Raw genomic sequence first — 19,908 nt, forward strand, 5'->3', positions numbered from 1 at the left:
AGCCCATCTAGTGTGTAAATGCTAGTGTACTTGTTTTACACCTGCTCCAAAGCAGGTGTAAACGTGTGTACTCTATAGGGATAATTTTATAAAGCTGTTTTTGCATGTAAATGGCCTCTTTTAAAGTACTGATTGGCCTAGACCAATGTCCCCAGCTATGTGTAACAACAGAGTAAGTACACTATATATGAACATGTGTGCTCTGATGCCATTCAGCATTTAAAAAGATGTCTCTGTGGGGATCAATTTTCTAAGGAGTCACCTATATTTAGGGGCAAGAACATGTGTTAATGCTGGCATTCTTGTCACGTGTGCATATATGTAGACACATCCACATGTAAATGACCATTTCCCAACTACATGCTAGACTATAAGTATACACCAGTATTTGAAGGCGTGCACTTTTTGCAGGGGGCATTCAATGAAGGTACTAAATAGTAAATTTAAAACAAACTGGAAAAAATATTTCTTCACACAGCTTGTAGTTAAACTCTGGAATTCATTGCCTGAAAATGTGGTAAAAGCAGTTAGCTTAGCAGGGTTTAAAAAAGGTTTGGATAATTTCCTAAAAGAAATGTTCATTAGCCATTATTAAGATGGACTTGGGGAAAACTCACTGCTTATTTCTAGTATAAGCAGCATAAAATGCATTGTACTGTTTTGGGATCTTGCCAGGTACTTATGACCTGGATTGGTCACTGTTGGAAACAGGATGCTGGGATTGATGGACCTTCTTCTGTCTATTCCACTATGGCAACACTTATATTCTTATGTGGGTGGAGTTTGGGCAGAGCATGGGCAGGGCACACATTTACACATGTATATTATACAATACTACGATCATTGCACCATTACCAATCATAGTAATATGGGTGTCTCTAGTATTAGCGTGCGCTAAAAACACTAGCGCGCCTTAGGAAACAGGGCCCTAAGTGTGAACATGTACACCAGCTCTATGGTTGGTGTATGCATTCACACCTAAAATATAGGCATGCTTGTGACCTTTTACGCCAGTATTCTATAAAGAAAACTAGGTGTCTACTTTTCTTTATATCATAGGCTCCAAATAGGTTCATCCTTGGCACATAATTTTTTTTTATTTTAGTTACATTTGTACCCCGCGCTTTATTGCCTGTGCTGGGAATTGAACTCAGTTCCTCAGGACCAAACTCCACCACCCTAACCACTAGGCCACTCCTTTACCTTTTTATAGAATTACTCTCCGTGTGTCTACTTGTATATTATATACAATAGAAATACATTTCAAATTTACCCCTTTACTACCTATGCCCCAGGACTGCTTACACACAGCGTACAGTGGTGGAAATAAGTATTTGATCCCTTGCTGATTTTGTAAGTTTGCTCACTGACAAAGACATGAGCAGCCCATAATTGAAGGGTAGGTTATTAGTAACAGTGAGAGATAGCACATCACAAATTAAATCCGGAAAATCACATTGTGGAAAGTATATGAATTTATTTGCATTCTGCAGAGGGAAATAAGTATTTAATCCCTCTGGCAAACAAGACCTAATACTTGGTGGCAAAACCCTTGTTGGCAAGCACAGCGGTCAGACGTCTTCTGTAGTTGATGATGAGGTTTGCACACATGTCAGGAGGAATTTTGGTCCACTCCTCTTTGCAGATCATCTCTAAATCATTAAGAGTTCTGGGCTGTCGCTTGGCAACTCGCAGCTTCAGCTCCCTCCATAAGTTTTCAATGGGATTAAGGTCTGGTGACTGGCTAGGCCACTCCATGACCCTAATGTGCTTCTTCCTGAGCCACTCCTTTGTTGCCTTGGCTGTATGTTTTGGGTCATTGTCGTGCTGGAAGACCCAGCCACGACCCATTTTTAAGGCCCTGGCGGAGGGAAGGAGGTTGTCACTCAGAATTGTACGGTACATGGCCCCATCCATTCTCCCATTGATGCGGTGAAGTAGTCCTGTGCCCTTAGCAGAGAAACACCCCCAAAACATAACATTTCCACCTCCATGCTTGACAGTGGGGACGGTGTTCTTTGGGTCATAGGCAGCATTTCTCTTCCTCCAAACACGGCGCGTTGAGTTCATGCCAAAGAGCTCAATTTTTGTCTCATCTGACCACAGCACCTTCTCCCAATCACTCTCGGCATCATCCAGGTGTTCACTGGCAAACTTCAGACGGGCCGTCACATGTGCCTTCCGGAGCAGGGGGACCTTGCGGGCACTGCAGGATTGCAATCCGTTATGTCGTAATGTGTTACCAATGGTTTTCGTGGTGACAGTGGTCCCAGCTGCCTTGAGATCATTGACAAGTTCCCCCCTTGTAGTTGTAGGCTGATTTCTAACCTTCCTCATGATCAAGGATACCCCACGAGGTGAGATTTTGCGTGGAGCCCCAGATCTTTGTCAATTGACAGTCATTTTGTACTTCTTCCATTTTCTTACTATGGCACCAACAGTTGTCTCCTTCTCGCCCAGCGTCTTACTGATGGTTTTGTAGCCCATTCCAGCCTTGTGCAGGTGTATGATCTTGTCCCTGACATCCTTAGACAGCTCCTTGCTCTTGGCCATTTTGTAGAGGTTAGAGTCTGACTGATTCACTGAGTCTGTGGACAGGTGTCTTTCATACAGGTGACCATTGCCGACAGCTGTCTGTCATGCAGGTAACGAGTTGATTTGGAGCATCTACCTGGTCTGTAGGGGCCAGATCTCTTACTGGTTGGTGGGGGATCAAATACTTATTTCCCTCTGCAGAATGCAAATAAATTCATATACTTTCCACAATGTGATTTTCCGGATTTAATTTGTGATGTGCTATCTCTCACTGTTACCAATAACCTACCCTTCAATTATGGGCTGCTCATGTCTTTGTCAGTGGGCAAACTTACAAAATCAGCAAGGGATCAAATACTTATTTCCACCACTGTATATAAAAGTACATGCTATCTTATTATTTTATTTTATTTATTTATTTATTGCACTTGTATCCCACATTTTCCTACCCATTTGCAGGCTCAATGTGGCTTACAAAGATCTGTTATAGCATCACCATTACAGGGTAAAAGATACAATTGGTGTTAAAAGAGATCAAGGATGACAGATAGGAACTAAGCAAACAGTTATAGAAAGACATTATTCAGAGTCAGGTGAAGTGTTATAGTTAAGTTATGGGTTCTCGTGGTAGGCCTTGTTGAAGAGATAGGTTTTCAGAGATTTGCGAAAGTTAGTTATTTCGTTGGTTGTTTTCAATTTTGTTGGTAGTGCATTCCACAGCTGTGTGCTCAGGTAGGTGAAGCTGGTCGCGTGTGTTAGTTTGTATTTTAATCCTTTACAACTAGGGAAGTGTAGATTAAGAAATGTGTGGGCTGACTTTTTGCATTTCTAGGAGGTAGGTCGACGAGGTCTAGCATGTAGGTCGGGGCGTCTCCGTAAATGATTTTAGGAACTATCGTGCACATCTTGAACGTGATCCGTTCTTTGAATAACTTTATAACAGGTATTTATTTCCATCCTGTTAAACAGGCTTTTTACATGCAGATAAATCTTTCTAAATTTACCCCTTAGGGTATTTTTATACTTCTTCCTGCAGAAAAAGATTTTTATAAAATGACCCCAGGGTTATGCCTGTATGTTAAACTGGGGTGAATCTTTTCATAAAGGTGGTTAATAAATCCCAATAAATAAATAAACATAGGTACTGAAAAATGTTCATGCTTACTTTCACGCAATCAGAATGTAGTTATGTCTAGGCGAGGAATTCGGGCAGAGCACGGGCAGAGTTGCAATATGCTTTTGCATGCTTTATAAAATACATGGGTCTGTTTGCAAGTTTACCTGTATCCTGTGCAGAAGGAATGGATCCACAGAAGCTTAGCTGAAATTGGGTGGCAGGGGGAAGAGGGGTTGGTGGTTGAGAGGCTAGGATAGGGGAGGACAGACCTATATGGGGTCTGTGCCAGAGCCGGTGATGGGAGGCGGGACTGGTGGTTGGGAGGCGGGAAATACTGCTGGACAGACTTATACGATCTGTGCCCTGAATAAGGCAGGTACAAATCAAGGTAAGGTATACACATATGAGTTTATCGTGGGCATACTGCTGGACAGACTTATACGATCTGTGCCCTGAATAAGGCAGGTACAAATCAAGGTAAGGTATACACATATGAGTTTATCGTGGGCAGACTAGATGGACCGTGCATGTCTTTTTCTGCCGTCATCTACTATGTTACTATCAGGCATATTTTCAAAGCACTTAGCCTTCCAAAGTTCCAAAGGTTTCTATGGAACTTTGGAAGGCTAAGTGCTTTGAAAATATGCCTGTATGTATTACATCTACATGCAACTGATGCAGGTTTTCTAGATCTACTTTAACATGACACGTAGGTGCCCATGCTGTCTTTATAAAAGAAGAATACCCACAAACAAATATTAGCTCAAAAGAATCTTAAATTTTTCAATTGTTTTTTAAGATGATCACAGCAAAGCAACTCATCAGTCTTAAACTTTATTGATGAGCATTATGCATCACAGTCGTAACTGGTCAATTTTTTATCAGTATAAATAAATTCCATTTCAAAAAAACTTTATAGAAAAGTAAGAATATAAGAATAGCTATACTGGGTCAGATCAATGGTCCATCTAGCCCAGTATCCTGTTTTCAACAGTGGCCAATCCAAGTCACAATTACCTGGCAGAAACCCAAATAGTAGCAAAATTCCGTGCTACCAATCCGAGGGCAAGCAGTGGCTTCCCCATGTCTGTCTCAATAGCAGACTATGGACTTTTCCTCCAGGAACTTGTCCAGACCTTTTTTAAACCCAGATAGCTAACCCCTATTACTACATCCTCTGGCAAAGAGTTCCAAAACTTAAATATTTACTGAGTGAAAAATAATTTCTTCTTATTTGCTTTAAATATCCCCTAGCCAACTTCTTCTTTAAACTCAGATGAGTATACTTTTCTATTAATTTTTTTGACATGGAATTTATTTATACTGATAAAAAAGATTGACCAGTGACAACTATGATGAGTAATGCTCGTCAGCAAAGTTTAAGACTGATGAGTTGTTTTGCTGAGGTCATCTTAAAAACAATTGAAACATTTAAGATTCTTTTGAGCTAATTTTTGTTTGTGGGTATTCTACTTTGCATATGTGACTAGTACCCACTATTCTAATAATATTTATTGCTCTGGAGTGGTCTTTATAAAAGAGACATAGAAACATAGAAAAATAAAGGCAGATAAAGACCATCAGGCTCATTTTCGAAAGAGAAGGACACCCATCTTCCGACACAAATCGAGAAATGGGCGTCCTTCTCTCAAGGTTGCCCAAATTGGCATAATTGAAAGCTGATTTTGGGCGTCCTCAACTGCTTTCCTTTGCGGGGACGACCAAAATTCATGGGGGCATGTCGGCACCATACCGAAGGTGGGACTGGGGCATGATTTAGAGATGGGCGTCCTCGGCCAATAATGGAAAAAAGAAGGGCGTCTCTGACGAGCATTTGGCCGACTTTACTTGGTCCCTTTTTTTTTCACGACCAAGCCTCAAAAAGGTGCCCGAACTGACCAGATGACCACTGGAGGGAATCGGGGATGACCTTCCCTTACTTCCCCAGTGGTCACCAACCCCCTCCCACCCTAAAAAAAACATTTTAAATATTTTTTGCCAGCCTCAAATGTCATACCCAGCTCCATCACAGCAGTATGCAGGTCCCTGGAGCAGTTTTTAGTGGGTGCAGTGCACTTCAGGCAGGCGGGCCCAGGTCCATCCCCCGGTTACCTCTTACACTTGTGGTGGTAAATGTTGAGCCCTCCAAACCCCCCAAAACCCACTGTACCCACATGTAGGTGCCCCCTTCACCCCTTAGGGCTATGGTAGTGGTGTACAGTTGTGGGGAGTGGGGTTTTTTTTTTTGGGGGGGGGGGGGCTCAGCACCCAAGATAAGGGAGCTATGCAACTGGGAGCAATTTGTGAAGTCGACTGCAGTGCCCCCTAGGGTGCCCGGTTGGTGTCCTGGCATGTGAGGGGGAACAGTGCATTACGAATACTGGCTCCTCCCACGACCAAATAGCTTGGATTTGGTCATTTTTGAGATGGGCGTCCTCGGTTTCCATTATCGTCGAAAACTGGGGACCACCATCTCAAAAACGACCTAAGGACGACTTAAATTTCATGACTTGGGCATCCCTGACCGTATTATCAAAACGAAAGATGGACGCCCATCTTGTTTCGCTAATATGGGTTGCCCCGCCCCTTTATGGGGCCGTCCTGCGAGGACGCCCTCATGACAACTTGGGCATCCCGTTCGATTATGCCCCTCCACATGGCCTACCCAGTCTGCCCAGACCCAAAATAGATGCTTACTTGGTGACCTGCTATAAAATTACCATCTACATGTGGAAGCAGTGGTGGAAGACGCATGTGTGTTCATGCCCACTTCAGAGAAGATGTAAATATATATGCCTGTGCCTGCTAGGTTATGCATGTTGTAAAAGGTTGCTGGGCTTCGCTCAGCCTCTAGGGCTCTCCGCCCTTCTCAGCAGCCTCTAGCATACAAGTCTTTTTCAACCAAAACAAACGAAACAACATCAGGATCAAACACGAACTTTTCCCTTTTATTGTTCTCCTAGGCCGCTTGGTAGAACACAGCCCATGCTTCCGCCGCTGGTTCCCCTTTTCCGGTTTCCTTGGGCGGAGCGGCTCCAAAAGAAAGAAAGTCTTATTTAGCACCACCCAGGATTGTTATAACACAGTCCCCATACCGCCTGGGTTCAAAACACATAAAAAAAAACAGCTCCATACAGCTTGGCTTTTAAATTCACTATTCAGGTAGCCAAGCTCTCCAAAATAGCACTATAACTTGGGGTTTTAAATCCACAGTTCATGTAGCCTCAAGCTCTCAAAAAACAGCAATAGAACTTGGGGTTTTAAATCCACAGTTCATGTATCCCCAAGCTCTCCAAAATCAGCAATATAACTTGGCCTTTTAAATCCACAGTTCATCTGGCTTTGCGCGGGCTCCAAAGCCTGGGATCCCACCCTCTTGGTCAGACTTTCTCTTACTCTTCTGACCTCCTCCCGCTTGATCCCTTTTCCTCTGGCCCGGGTCCCTTCTTAGCCAGAGACTGTCTTACTTTTGTGTCTTTCTCTGGGCCAGGGCTGAAATATCCATGGGCTCCTCCAGGGCCTGCTCCGGTACTGTCAGCTCCATGGGCCAAGGCCCTAACTCCTCTCTCTCCCTCTCAGGAGCCCACTCCATACTCTCTTCGCCCCACCCTCCTCCCAGCGGCTCCTCATTTTCCTCATTAACCTTTTCGGGTCTTTTCTCTTCTTTTTCCCACCTGTTCCCCCTCTCTTTCCCCCAGGTTGGAGAATTAGTATTTCTCCTTCTCCGGTAGCCCCCTTCTGGTGACTCCTGTGAATGCACCCTGGTTTGTCTCTCTTTTTCCCAAGGTGGCTGCTGGGATTTGTAGTTCCTGATCCTAAGTTGGCTCTTGGGGAAAAGTGGCCTGTAAGGGAGAGACTCCTCTGTGGCTTTTTGGGGTTTGTAGGATCTGTTTCCCTTCGTTTCCCCCAGGTTCCTATGGTTTTCCACATTTCCTTTACATACCCCCCCCCCCCCCTTAAGCTCGCCTCTCTCTCTTTCCTTTCATTTGCTCCCTTTTCTTCGTCTACCCGGGATAGGGCGTCTACATGAGCCAAACACTTCCCGGGACGATGCTCCACCTCATATTGAAATGGCTGTAAAGCTAGGTACCATCGCATTAATCGTCCATTATTGTTTTTCATCATGTTTAGCCATTTCAAGGGAGCATGGTCCGTTACTAGTTTGAATTTTTTTCCTTCCAAATAAACATTACATTCCTGTACGGCCCATCGTATGGCCAAACATTCCTTCTCTATCGTGGAGTAATGCTCTTCATGGGGCAATAATTTTCGGCTCAAATACAACACGGGATGTTCTTCCCTGTTATGCTCCTGGGATAGTACCGCCCCCAACCCCCTCCCTGAAGCATCCGTTTGCAGGATAAAGGGCCTCTCGAAATCTACTGCCTTCAAGACCGGCTCTTGACACAGGGCCTTCTGCATCTGTTCAAAAGCCGTCAGTTCCCCCCCCCCATCTCAAATGATCAGGGTTCTTCCCTCTTAGCATGTCCGTTAAGGGGGTGGCCATAGCTGAAAACCGAGGGATGAAACGGCGGTAGTACCCTACCATTCCCAGGAAGCGCCTCAACTGCTTTTTGGTGTTTGGGCGGGGAAACTCCTGTATGCTTTTAACCTTATTTATCAAGGGCCTCACCTCCCCTCGGCCCACATTGTAACCTAAATACTTCACCCGAAATTGCGCAAACTGACATTTCTTTGGGTTCAGGGTGAGTCCTGCCTCCCGGAAAGCCTGCAGCACCGTCCCTACCTGTACCACATGGGTATCCCATTCCCCACTGTGTATGACCACATTATCCATATACGCCGCTGCGTAGGCCTGATGTGGTCTAAGAACCCGATCTAGCAATCTTTGACAGCTCGCAGCTGCTGAATTCAGGCCAAAAGGCAACCTTTTAAACTGGTACAAGCCCATTGGTGTGCTAAAAGCTGTCTTTGCCTGAGCCCCGGGAGTAAGTGGGATTTGCCAATACCCTTTTGTTAAGTCCAGGGTAGTGAGATATTGTGCGGTTCCTAACCGATCCACCAGCTCCTCAATATAGGGCATAGGATAGGCATCTGCCTGAGAAATGGTGTTCAGCTGGCGGAAATCGATACAGAACCTCCACTCCCCCTCGGGCTTAGGTACTAGCACCACGGGGCTGGACCAGGGGCTAGTTGATTCCTCAATCACCCCAAAGTTTAACATTTCCTGCACTTGTTTTATTACCTCTTGCCTTTTTTTTCACCGCCTTCCCTTTTCTCTCTTTCCCAGGTTCTCCTAGGACCTCGCCCTGGAAAGGAAAAATATCTTCTATTCCCTCCTCCTGCCCCTCTAGGTCCCGAAGAGCCTGAGCCCGAGTAGTTACACATACTCTTCTCTCTCTAATACATTCGGAAAAAGGGGGCCAATCCCTTCCCAAAATCATCTCATGGGGTAACCTGGGAAGAACCGCCATAGCCATCTCTAGGTCCCCTGTGGGCCCTTTTAGGTTCACTCTATGTAGGGTGTATCGTGTACTGGCCCCGTGGATACACTGTATCGCTACCGCTCCCTCATAGGTAACCCGTCCTCTATTCCGCCTCCCTCTTATTCGGTCCCATAACCGCCGGGAGATCATGGACTGGTCTGCCCCAGAGTCTAACATGGCCACTACCGATAAACCTTCCACCTCTAAAGGGGCCGTATACCTGGGTTTGAATCCCTGGTTAACCTGTGAGATCCATCCCTCCCGACCCGGGCAATCCTTCCTGAAATGCCCCGTTCTGCCACACTTATAACACTGCGGTACCCCATAAGAGGCCAGCTTCTTTTCCTCCCCGTGGAGCCCCCCTTTCTTTTTTTCCAGCCAAGTGGAGTCTGGCATCCCTTCCTTTTGCCCCATCCTGGAGGCGTAACTTTTGGGACCCCCACCCCCTTGGGGTCGGGGCTTTCCCCCCTCCCTCTCGGGTCCGCCCCAGTGTTGGGCTTCCAGATACCACTCCAACCCCGCCGTCACTCCCTCCACTGTCTTACAGCCTCTTTTTACCAATTCTGCTCTTATTTCTCCGGGTAGGCCCTGGAGGAATTGCTCCACCACCAATTCTTGGAGAATTTCCTGGATAGTGTGGTGGTCGGGCTCTAACCATCTTTTTAATAAGTCCATCAATCTATTGGCCACCGCTTTTGGGGTTTCGCCCTTTTCCCACTTAGTGGCGCGAAACTTCCGCCTATATGCCTGGGTACTAAGTCCATAACGGTCCTTAATGGCCTCTTTCAGCCTTCCATAGTGGGCAGCATCTCCTGGAGACAAGTCCCTAAATGCGGCCAGGGCCTCCCCTGCCAGGGAAGGGACTAAACGCATGGCCCACTGTTCTTGTGGCCAACTAGCAGCCACAGCCACCCTTTCAAAGGCTGTTAGGAAATCATCAACATTGTCCTGCTCTGTTAACTTCCCCCAGGTCAGTGTGTTCATGGATAGTGTTCCTACCGCACCGCTGCCTCCGGTCCCTTGTCCTAAGGCTGCTGGGTCCATGTCCCTTGGAGCGGGGATCCCCCTCTGAAAGAACTCCTGGAGCATTTTTAGCACCGGCTGCTGTTGGTCTCTCGCCGCCGTTAAGGAGTCCTCCACCATCTTAGCTGTCAGTTCCTGCTGTTTTTGAAACTGCATGGTCATCCACGCGAAAATTTCTTTCGGATCCATCCCCCGGCTCCGGAATCGCCTCCTAGAAGAAAAAAAACACAGAGGACCACTCCAAGTGCGATTTCCCCCACTTCCCTGGGTCTTTCTAAGATCCCTCCGGCCCCCCCCAATCCAGGCCCCGCTTACCGGAACCCAAGATGGGTCTGCGCCTTTATCAGCGTTGGCCCCTCCGTCGGGCTTTTCTGCTGGGCTGGTCTCGATCTCCTCGAGCGACAGGTTCAAAACAAAAAAAAATTTTGATCCCACTCCTGACACCAATTGTAAAAGGTTGCTGGGCTTCGCTCAGCCTCTAGGGCTCTCCGCCCTTCTCAGCAGCCTCTAGCATACAAGTCTTTTTCAACCAAAACAAACGAAACAACATCAGGATCAAACACGAACTTTTCCCTTTTATTGTTCTCCTAGGCCGCTTGGTAGAACACAGCCCATGCTTCCGCCGCTGGTTCCCCTTTTCCGGTTTCTTTGGGCGGAGCGGCTCCAAAAGAAAGAAAGTCTTATTTAGCACCACCCAGGATTGTTATAACACAGTCCCCATACCGCCTGGGTTCAAAACACATAAAAAAAAACAGCTCCATACAGCTTGGCTTTTAAATTCACTATTCAGGTAGCCAAGCTCTCCAAAATAGCACTATAACTTGGGGTTTTAAATCCACAGTTCATGTAGCCTCAAGCTCTCAAAAAACAGCAATAGAACTTGGGGTTTTAAATCCACAGTTCATGTATCCCCAAGCTCTCCAAAATCAGCAATATAACTTGGCCTTTTAAATCCACAGTTCATCTGGCTTTGCGCGGGCTCCAAAGCCTGGGATCCCACCCTCTTGGTCAGACTTTCTCTTACTCTTCTGACCTCCTCCCGCTTGATCCCTTTTCCTCTGGCCCGGGTCCCTTCTTAGCCAGAGACTGTCTTACTTTTGTGTCTTTCTCTGGGCCAGGGCTGAAATATCCATGGGCTCCTCCAGGGCCTGCTCCGGTACTGTCAGCTCCATGGGCCAAGGCCCTAACTCCTCTCTCTCCCTCTCAGGAGCCCACTCCATACTCTCTTCGCCCCACCCTCCTCCCAGCGGCTCCTCATTTTCCTCATTAACCTTTTCGGGTCTTTTCTCTTCTTTTTCCCACCTGTTCCCCCTCTCTTTCCCCCAGGTTGGAGAATTAGTATTTCTCCTTCTCCGGTAGCCCCCTTCTGGTGACTCCTGTGAATGCACCCTGGTTTGTCTCTCTTTTTCCCAAGGTGGCTGCTGGGATTTGTAGTTCCTGATCCTAAGTTGGCTCTTGGGGAAAAGTGGCCTGTAAGGGAGAGACTCCTCTGTGGCTTTTTGGGGTTTGTAGGATCTGTTTCCCTTCGTTTCCCCCAGGTTCCTATGGTTTTCCACATTTCCTTTACAATGTATGTTTTTGAAGTTGGTAAAGTACATATGTAATACCATAATTCTGCCCAACTCCACCCCAGAAACACCTGTTTTCAGTATGTATAAAAGTACACGTGGGATCTCTGTCTGTGCAAACGTTTACATGTGCATCTCCGGCATAGAATTATATTAAAAAATTTTTCAACGTGTAAACCCCAAAAGTGTTATAAAATACGTAATGCAAGAATTGTGATGTGGCTATAATATTTCTTGTGTGTCTTCTCAGTTTGTTTTTCTTTGTAATTTCTTACAGAGCACACGAGTGGTCCAAGACTGAACAATGACAAACTGTATACATTTACCTATTCAAGTGAAGTGTTTATCAATAGGCCCAGAGGCCTACCCCAGGACAGTGCGGGCTACAGGATTTCATCCAAAGTGGATGTCAACCTAATATGGCGAAACCCCAACAACGATGATGACCAACTGATTAAACTGACTGTAAGATGTTTCACAGATAGTCATACCTTAGCAAACAACTTCACTTTATGTATTTTTATGTAGTTTTTAACGTTGTGCATCATTGATTCTTCAAAATTGATGCAATTTGAGATAAATGAGCAAATGAAGGGCCTGATTTACTAAGCTTTGTTTCCCACAGACACAGAATGGGAATTAAAGCCCGAGAAAATGAGGCCCTGAATCACCTGTTCAATATTTAGGAGTAATACTGTAAGAACATGTTCATCAGGTAAATGGGGTTACAACAGGGGTTCTCAACCCAGTCCTCGGGACACACCTAGTCAGTTAGGTTTTCAGGATATCCACAATGAATATACATGAGGTAGATTTGCATACAATGGAGGCAGAGCATATAAATTTATCTCATGCATATTCATTGTGGGTAGGTGTGTCACAAGCACTGAGAAACACTAATCAATCCCATATTCAAAGGCACTTAGGAAGGGGCATCCCAAGGCAATCTGCTGCCTGAGGCAGGGATGAGATTTATTTTATTTATTTTATTTATTATTACATTTGTACCCCACATTTTCCTACCTATTTGCAGGCTCAATGTGGCTTACATGGTGCTGGAGAGGTGTTTGTAGACTCCAGAGTAAACAAATACAAGTACAAGGTTATGTTGTGGTAGGATAAGGTTCATGTGGTAGGAACCACCTGAAGGATCATGTGGTAGGACCACATAAAGGAAAACAAGAACGGAAGAGATAGTTTGATGACCAATACGAGATGTAGTGTTGTAGTGTCGTGGAGGGTAAGCCTTATTAAACAGGTGAGTTTTTAGTTTTTTCCTGAAGTGTAGGTGATCGTACGTGGTTTTCAAGGCTTTTGGTAGCACATTCCACAGTTGTGTGCTGATGTAGGAAAAACTGGATGCATAAGTTGATTTGTATTTTAGTCCTTTGCAGCTTGGGTAGCGCAGGTTTAGGTATTTTCATGTTGATGCGGATGTGTTTCTGGTTGGTAGGTCGATCAAGTCTGTCATGTATCCCGGTGTTTCGCCGTAGATGATTTTGTGAACCATAGTGCAGATTTTGAAAGCGATGCGTTCTTTGATTGGGAGCTAGAGTAGTTTTTCGCAAAGGGGTATTGTGCTTTCAAATCGCGTTTTTCCGAAGATGAGTCTTGCTGACGTGTTTTGAGCGGTCTGAAGTTTCCTTAAGATTAGTTCTTTGCATCTCGCGTAAATTCCATTGCAGTAGTCTGCATGGCTTAGCACCATTGATTGTATCAGGCTGCAAAATATTTCCCTCGGGAAGAATTGTTTCACACGTTTGAGTTTCCACATGGTGAAGAACATTTTCTTTGTTGTGGATTTTACTTGGCTCTCTAGCGTTAAGTAGCGGTCCATTGTGACACCAAGGATTTTCAGGCTGTCTGAGACCCCCCCCATCCCCTCCCCTGCCCGCGCCTGGTCTGGCATCTCCCACCTTCCCTCCTTAATCTTCTTCCCCACGTTTACCTTATTTCTTCTTTTCCAAAAGGCGCCAGTAGCAGTGGCAATGGCAGCGATTCCTATAGGCTGCTCTGTTGCTGGCACCAGCCTCTTTGCTCTACTGTGTCCTGCCTGTAAGGAAACAGGAAGTTACGTCAAGAGGCGGGCCACAGTAGGGAGAAGAAGCCAGTGCCGGTGGCAGAGCAGCCTGTGGGAATCGCTGCCACTGCCGCCTTTTGGAAAATTTTAAAAATAAGGTAAATGTGGGGACAAGGGTTAAGGAGGAAAGAGGAGAGTGCCTGAGACCCCTGCCTCAGTTGGCCTCATGGTAGGGCTATCACTGCACTTAGTCATAGAGTATCAGTGGCTAAGGGGCCAATTCTATAAGTGGGAGCTCCCTTTTAGGCATCTTGAATCTGTGTGATAAAAAGCTTATTATAACAGCACCTGGACACCCAGATTTCTTTTATTGAATGCTAGCATACCCATCATCAGTGCCCATACTTACCCTCATCATAGATCTGGCATAACTGTGGGTGTCTAAATGTGACAAAGGCACATGTAACTTACAGTATTCTGTAAGGTGTGTGTATAAGTGGAAACACTGCTCCTCCCGTGTGACCGGCCTATGTATTTATACGCTATTTCACTTATGCGTGTCCTTATAGTACCTCACCTGTAGACATGCATTGGGCCATTTTGTGTGTGTGTATTATGGTGGTGGTGGTGGTAGGGGAGGGGCGCTAATATTTAGAACCTCCAGTCCAGTGTGGCCCATTTTCAAATTTGATGTATCTTTTCACAGGTTTTCCCTCCATCTCAAATCTGGTCCTGTTTTCTTAATTTGTCAGTTATTTTGTCCCCAGTGAGGCAGGCATTTTTTTTTTCAATCTCTTAAGTATAATTTATTTCCAGCGTGACAGCGGGCTTGCCTTCAGCCTTTCCCTTCCCTCTCCGTGTCCCGCTCTCGCGGAAACAAGAAATACATCATCAGAGGAAGGCGGGACACAGAGAGGGAAGGGAAAGGCTGAAGGCGAGCCTGCTGTGCTGTTTTCAGTGCCGTCGCTGCGATTTAAAATAAAAGGCTTAAACATAGGGAGGCAGGAATGGAGAGGAGGATTGTCGGGGAGCTGTGGGGGGGGGGGGGGGGAAGGAGGGATCGAGAGCTACCTGCAGCCGGGTTGCACCGTCCCTGTGTTTGGTGGGGCAATGATCCCTCTCGCCTCCCAAACTATGCCCATTATCTTCTATCAGATCCTTCTAGCTTCTCTGTTTGTGCCAGAGGTCTGTAGATAACCCCCGTGTAGATACAGGTTCCATCTTCTCTTTCCAGGACGATCCATAAAGCTTCTTCCTTTCCCCAGGTTCCCTGCATTTTAGCTGTTCTGATAGTGTCTCTCACGTACAGCACCACGCCTCTACCTCTTCGGCCCTCTCTATCCTTCCTAAAAAGATTATAGCCTGGTATGGTCACATCCCATTCATGGGAATCATTGAACCAAGTCTCTGTAATAGCAACAATATCCAAGTTTTCTTCAAACATCAGGGCTTCAAGTCTTGAACTTTTTTACTTAGACTACGAGCATTTGTGCTCATTGCTTTCCATGTGCTTAGTGAGTTTAGATGGATTTCTATATTTAGATGACCTTTCCCTCTGCCATCATGTTTATTCAGGGAGTGACTTTCTGAATTCCCTTGTTTCCTTTTGTCACCCCTACCCTCTAGTTTAAATGTCTAGAAACATACTGTCTGAATTTCTCCTGTCACAGAAAGATGTAGCCCATCATTATAGTACAGCCTGTTATTTTTCCACGTATTATTCCATTCTCCTATGTATTTAAAACCTTCTTTATATCAAGACTCAAGCCACTTATTGAATTCCACTGTTTTGCGTAGTCTTTCCTCTCCCTTCCCCCATGTAGGAATTACTTCAGAAAAAGCCACAGTCTGAACCAAAGATTTTAGTCCCTCCCCAAGCTTCTGGAATGCTCTCTGTGCTGTAAACTTGCTATTGTTGGCCAGGTCATTTGTCCCCAGGTGAATTACAACATCAGTATTTGAAGCCTTGCTCTCTTCTCGGATCACTTTCAGTATTTGGTTGGTACATCTGGTAGCTGAAGATCCTGGAAGGCTTTTCACTAGGTTGGAACCTTTGAACTGCGTTCCTAAGTTAATGCCTCTGATAATGGAGTCTCTGAGCAGTAAGAATGTTCTGTTTTTCACCAATCTGTCATTGTTTTGGGGGATGTTTCTTGGGTTGTGCTACTTTCATTGCCTCTGGTTCCACCACAGAACTTCTTTTTCAGCATCATATTGATGCAACGCATCAAAAGAATTTGACAGGGGCAAAGGTTGAGAGGATGAGTGCTTCTGTGTCACAGATCTTAGTCTACCAGAGCCTGCTGTGACCCATCTAGTCCTCTGTTGTTTCATTCTCTGTGACAGTGGTGGTGGTAAATTGGCTGGGAATTGAGTAATCCTGGATGCTTTTAATTGTAGCTAATTCCTTCTTGAGTTTGTTGATCACATCTTTCAAAGCTGATATTTGGAGACAGATGGGACAAGCTCTAAAGTTCCAGATAGTTTGCTTTAGGATTAAAGCAGAACATGTATTGCACTGAATGAAGGTCATATTGATGTGATTCACACAAGTCTGAAAAGGTGAACTATTATGGTGTAATGAAGATACTTGTCCCTTGATTGCCCAAAGGAAGTTCACCTAGGGGTGGGTGGGTGGGACTATAGAGTCAGACCCTCTGCAAGTGAAAAGACAGTTTTGTTTTGTTTAAAAATAAGATAGAATAGGAGGAGGTTGGTAGAGTCAGCAGTTTATCAGGAAGATATTAAGAGCAGGACACGGGTAACGTCAATTTACAATTCTAAGTCTGAAAATGCCCAGCTTAGCATAGGCAGCTCTCAAGGTAAACTAAGTTCTGGTTTTTCTTTTACCACAGAGCTGTATACAATTGCCCTTCCTCCAAAGGCACACAGTCTATGAGTCATCAGATGCTCTGTAACTGAATTGATTGAATTAAGTCTGAAGATTCAAAACACAATTCTAATGAATGCACCTTTACTATAGACACCAGATTCACCAGATTCTATTGATTGGATTAAGTCACTTGGCACAGATTCAAATGAAAGCACCTTTAAGACAATTCCAGCAAAAAAATATGAAATCACAATGCAAGAACAATTTTAAGTTATAGGTAATATGATGAAGACAGATTAGAAATTTATAGAGGTCAAACTAGAGAATGACATAGGGTTGGATGTCAGACTCACAGAAACAGAACAAAGCTTTGCGCCGGAAGAAGAGGACCTCGACTGGCGGGGGTTGGGGTCCTCCGCCAGCAAAGGTAGACGGCGGCGGGGGAGGGTTGGCGGCAGGCGGGCGGGTCGAGAGGGTCGGCGGCGGCGGCGGGGGGGGTCAAAGTTGGTGGTGGTGGCGGCGGGGTGGGGGGGTACAAATGGCAGGGGGGGGGGTCGGCGGCGCCCGGGGGGGGGCTAAAATGTGCCCCCTCACCTTGGTCTCTGGACCCCCCTCCCACTGAAGTCTGGCTACGCCACTGGTGTGTGGGTAGTGCGTACACATGGTAAAGTTACGCAGGATGCCTCAGCACACCCCGTAGTATGCCATTTTTTGCTACAGTGCTCACCACAGCTTGTAAAAGGGCCTATAGTACTGGTAAGTGCTTGAAATAATTGAATGTAAAATATGTAAAGTGTCACCCATGATGCAGAATCCATTTTTCGGTGCATGTGAAAATATTACTTGTCAATAAGAGTAGCTAACAATCCTACCTCAAGCCTCAATTCCTCTAGCACTGTGGTAAATTTATACCCTGAATGCACCACGAGAAAAACTCGACTCATTGGCCTTCAGTCTCTGGTAAATCTCACTCTTTGGGATGGGCCACCCTTGGAATTTCTGTTACATGGGGCATTTAGTGAAGCTTTTGGATTTTGAGCCCTGATGTGGTGGTTCCCTGTACGATTGCCCGGTCCTTCTCATTAGTTTGAGATTTTGGATTGGAGTCACTAGACCCACGGGAAGGCCTCAGGAGTCAGGAGCTCAGTGTGACTGATTGGGTTATTCTGAACTTTTTTATTTTCGGTATCTGATTTTTTTTAGCAAGTTCTGTGGTGGTGCAGCAGCATTAGAAAACCTAAGGTGGTGCATTGTATGTTTTGGGTTGGCCTCTATTGCCTCATTGAGTGATCCTTTTACTAAGCTTCAATTAAAAAGTGCCTTTATGTGGGTTTTTCCCCACATACTAAGGGCCCTGTTTACTAAGCAACATTATAGGTATGTTAACATTTTTAATGTGAGTTAACCATGTACATGCCTAAAATATCCCTATAGGCGCCTACATGGTTAGCATGCGCACTAATGTAGGTGTGCTAAAACCACTAATGCACCTTAGTAAATATGCACCTAAGGTAGTAATGCACCTAAGGCCTTTATTTACTCCAGCCGGAAAATGGCCAACTTTCTATTAATGGCCATGTGCTACTGTCGCCATTACCACGCAGGCACATAAGCACTTATCTTTACCTCACACACTAATCATGTTCTAATCAGTGCACAATAATGTAGATGCACTAACTCAGTGGTTCCCAAAGCTGTCCAGTCAGGATATCCACAATGAATAGTCATGAGAGAGATTTGCATACACTGCCTCCACTGCATGAAAATTTATCTCATGCATATTCATTGTGGACATCCTGAAAACCCGACTGGCTGGCAGGTTTGGGAACCACTGCGCAAACTGATTAATGAAGAAACGCCCACTCTCCGCACCCCCCCCCCCCCCAGACACACCCCTTCTGTGATAAAATGTAAAATATTTGTAACACAGGTTTGTGTGCGCAGATCAGGAAATTGCTGTGGGATGCCTCAGCATGTCCTACGATAAGCCATTTAAAGCTGTGGTAAGTGCATAGTAGCATGAACCGCAGCTTAGTAAAAGGACCCCTGAATGATTTCCCCAGGTTCATGTCTAACTGCGTGCTCTAGTTGACATGACTGAATAGAGAGGCCCGGCGTTTTGTATCATCCTCTTATGGTCTTCAGCCAGTAATGAACTTTCCCAGAAGACAGAGTGGAAAAAGTATTTTATTGAATATGATTCTACGGGGGTTATTTTAGAAGCCTTATTCACTATTTCCATGTGGAAATTCCAGTATTTACACATGGAAACGACGTACATCATCATATGTAAATGGTGATTTTTAGAAAGGGCTCAGTTTACATGTGGAAACAGAAAGGGGAATTTTTGGAGGCATAGTTTGGGTGTGGCCTGTTAGGGCAAAAGTTTACATGTGAATTCTCCATTTCATAAAAGGAATGCACTTGTAAAGAGCTAATATTTCCAAGTGGGGATTTCCAGCTCTTTCCTGGTCTTTGGCACTTATACGTTTTTAAAAAGTGCTCCTTTCAACCAGCCTCCTTGTACAGAAAGGATTAAGGGAGGTATCCTCCTCAATCCCCCACTTGTTTATTTCCCTTTCCAAACTGAAAATTACAAAAAAAAAATTCCAGCCTCTGTATTTAACTGGCAGAATTCACATGTCTACGTTTGCAACATGGCTCACATACACATGTAAGTGTGGAATGCCAAATTAAATCTATAGGGATAGGCACACACGCATGTACCCTTTTGTAAAATAGATGCTCCGCCTTCATATGCCAGCAAAGACATGGACTTCTGCAGGTATTGTAGGAAAGGCTCTGTGTCAGCAAATCTTTTGGAAAATACCACTGAAATTCAGCACATCCTGATCTGGACATCTTACTTCTGATCTCTAAATAAGAACATAAGAATAGCGATACTGGGTCAGACCAATTGTTCATCTAGCCCAGTATCCTGCTTCTAACAGTGGCCAAGCCAGGTCACAAATACCTGACAGAAACCCAGATAGTAGCAACATTCCATGCTACCAATCTCAGGGCAAGCTGTGGCTTTCTCCTTGTCCATCTCAATAGCAGACTGTGGACTTTTCCTCCAGGAGATTGTCCAAATCTTTTTTAAACCCAGATACGCTAACCGCTATTACCACATTATCTGGCAACGAGTTCCAGAGCATAACTATTTTTGAGTGAAAAATATTTCCTCCTATTTGTTTTAAAAGTATTTCCATATAATTTCATTGAGTGTCCCTTAGTCTTTGTACTTTTTGAAAGAGTGAAAAATCGATTCACTTTTATCTGTTCTACCCCACTGAGGATTTTGTAGACCTCAATCATATCTCCCCTCAGCCGTCTCTTTTCCAAGCTGAAGAGCCCTAACCTCT

General features: G+C 45.1%; 1 protein-coding gene across 2 annotated transcripts in view; it reads left to right on the top strand.

The window, feature by feature from the left end:
- The window catches only part of MTTP (microsomal triglyceride transfer protein), a 139,256-nt gene that overhangs the window by 6,112 nt on the left and 113,236 nt on the right, over positions 1 to 19,908 (top strand). For both annotated transcript variants that reach the window (XM_030190736.1, XM_030190737.1), the window contains exon 2: positions 11,968 to 12,155. In XM_030190736.1, coding sequence (XP_030046596.1) covers positions 11,968 to 12,155 — 188 coding nt within the window. The remainder of the gene's footprint in view (positions 1 to 11,967; positions 12,156 to 19,908) is intronic.

This window comes from Microcaecilia unicolor, chromosome 2 (genome assembly GCF_901765095.1).
Source record: "Microcaecilia unicolor chromosome 2, aMicUni1.1, whole genome shotgun sequence".
In the NCBI taxonomy this organism is placed as follows: domain Eukaryota; kingdom Metazoa; phylum Chordata; class Amphibia; order Gymnophiona; family Siphonopidae; genus Microcaecilia; species Microcaecilia unicolor.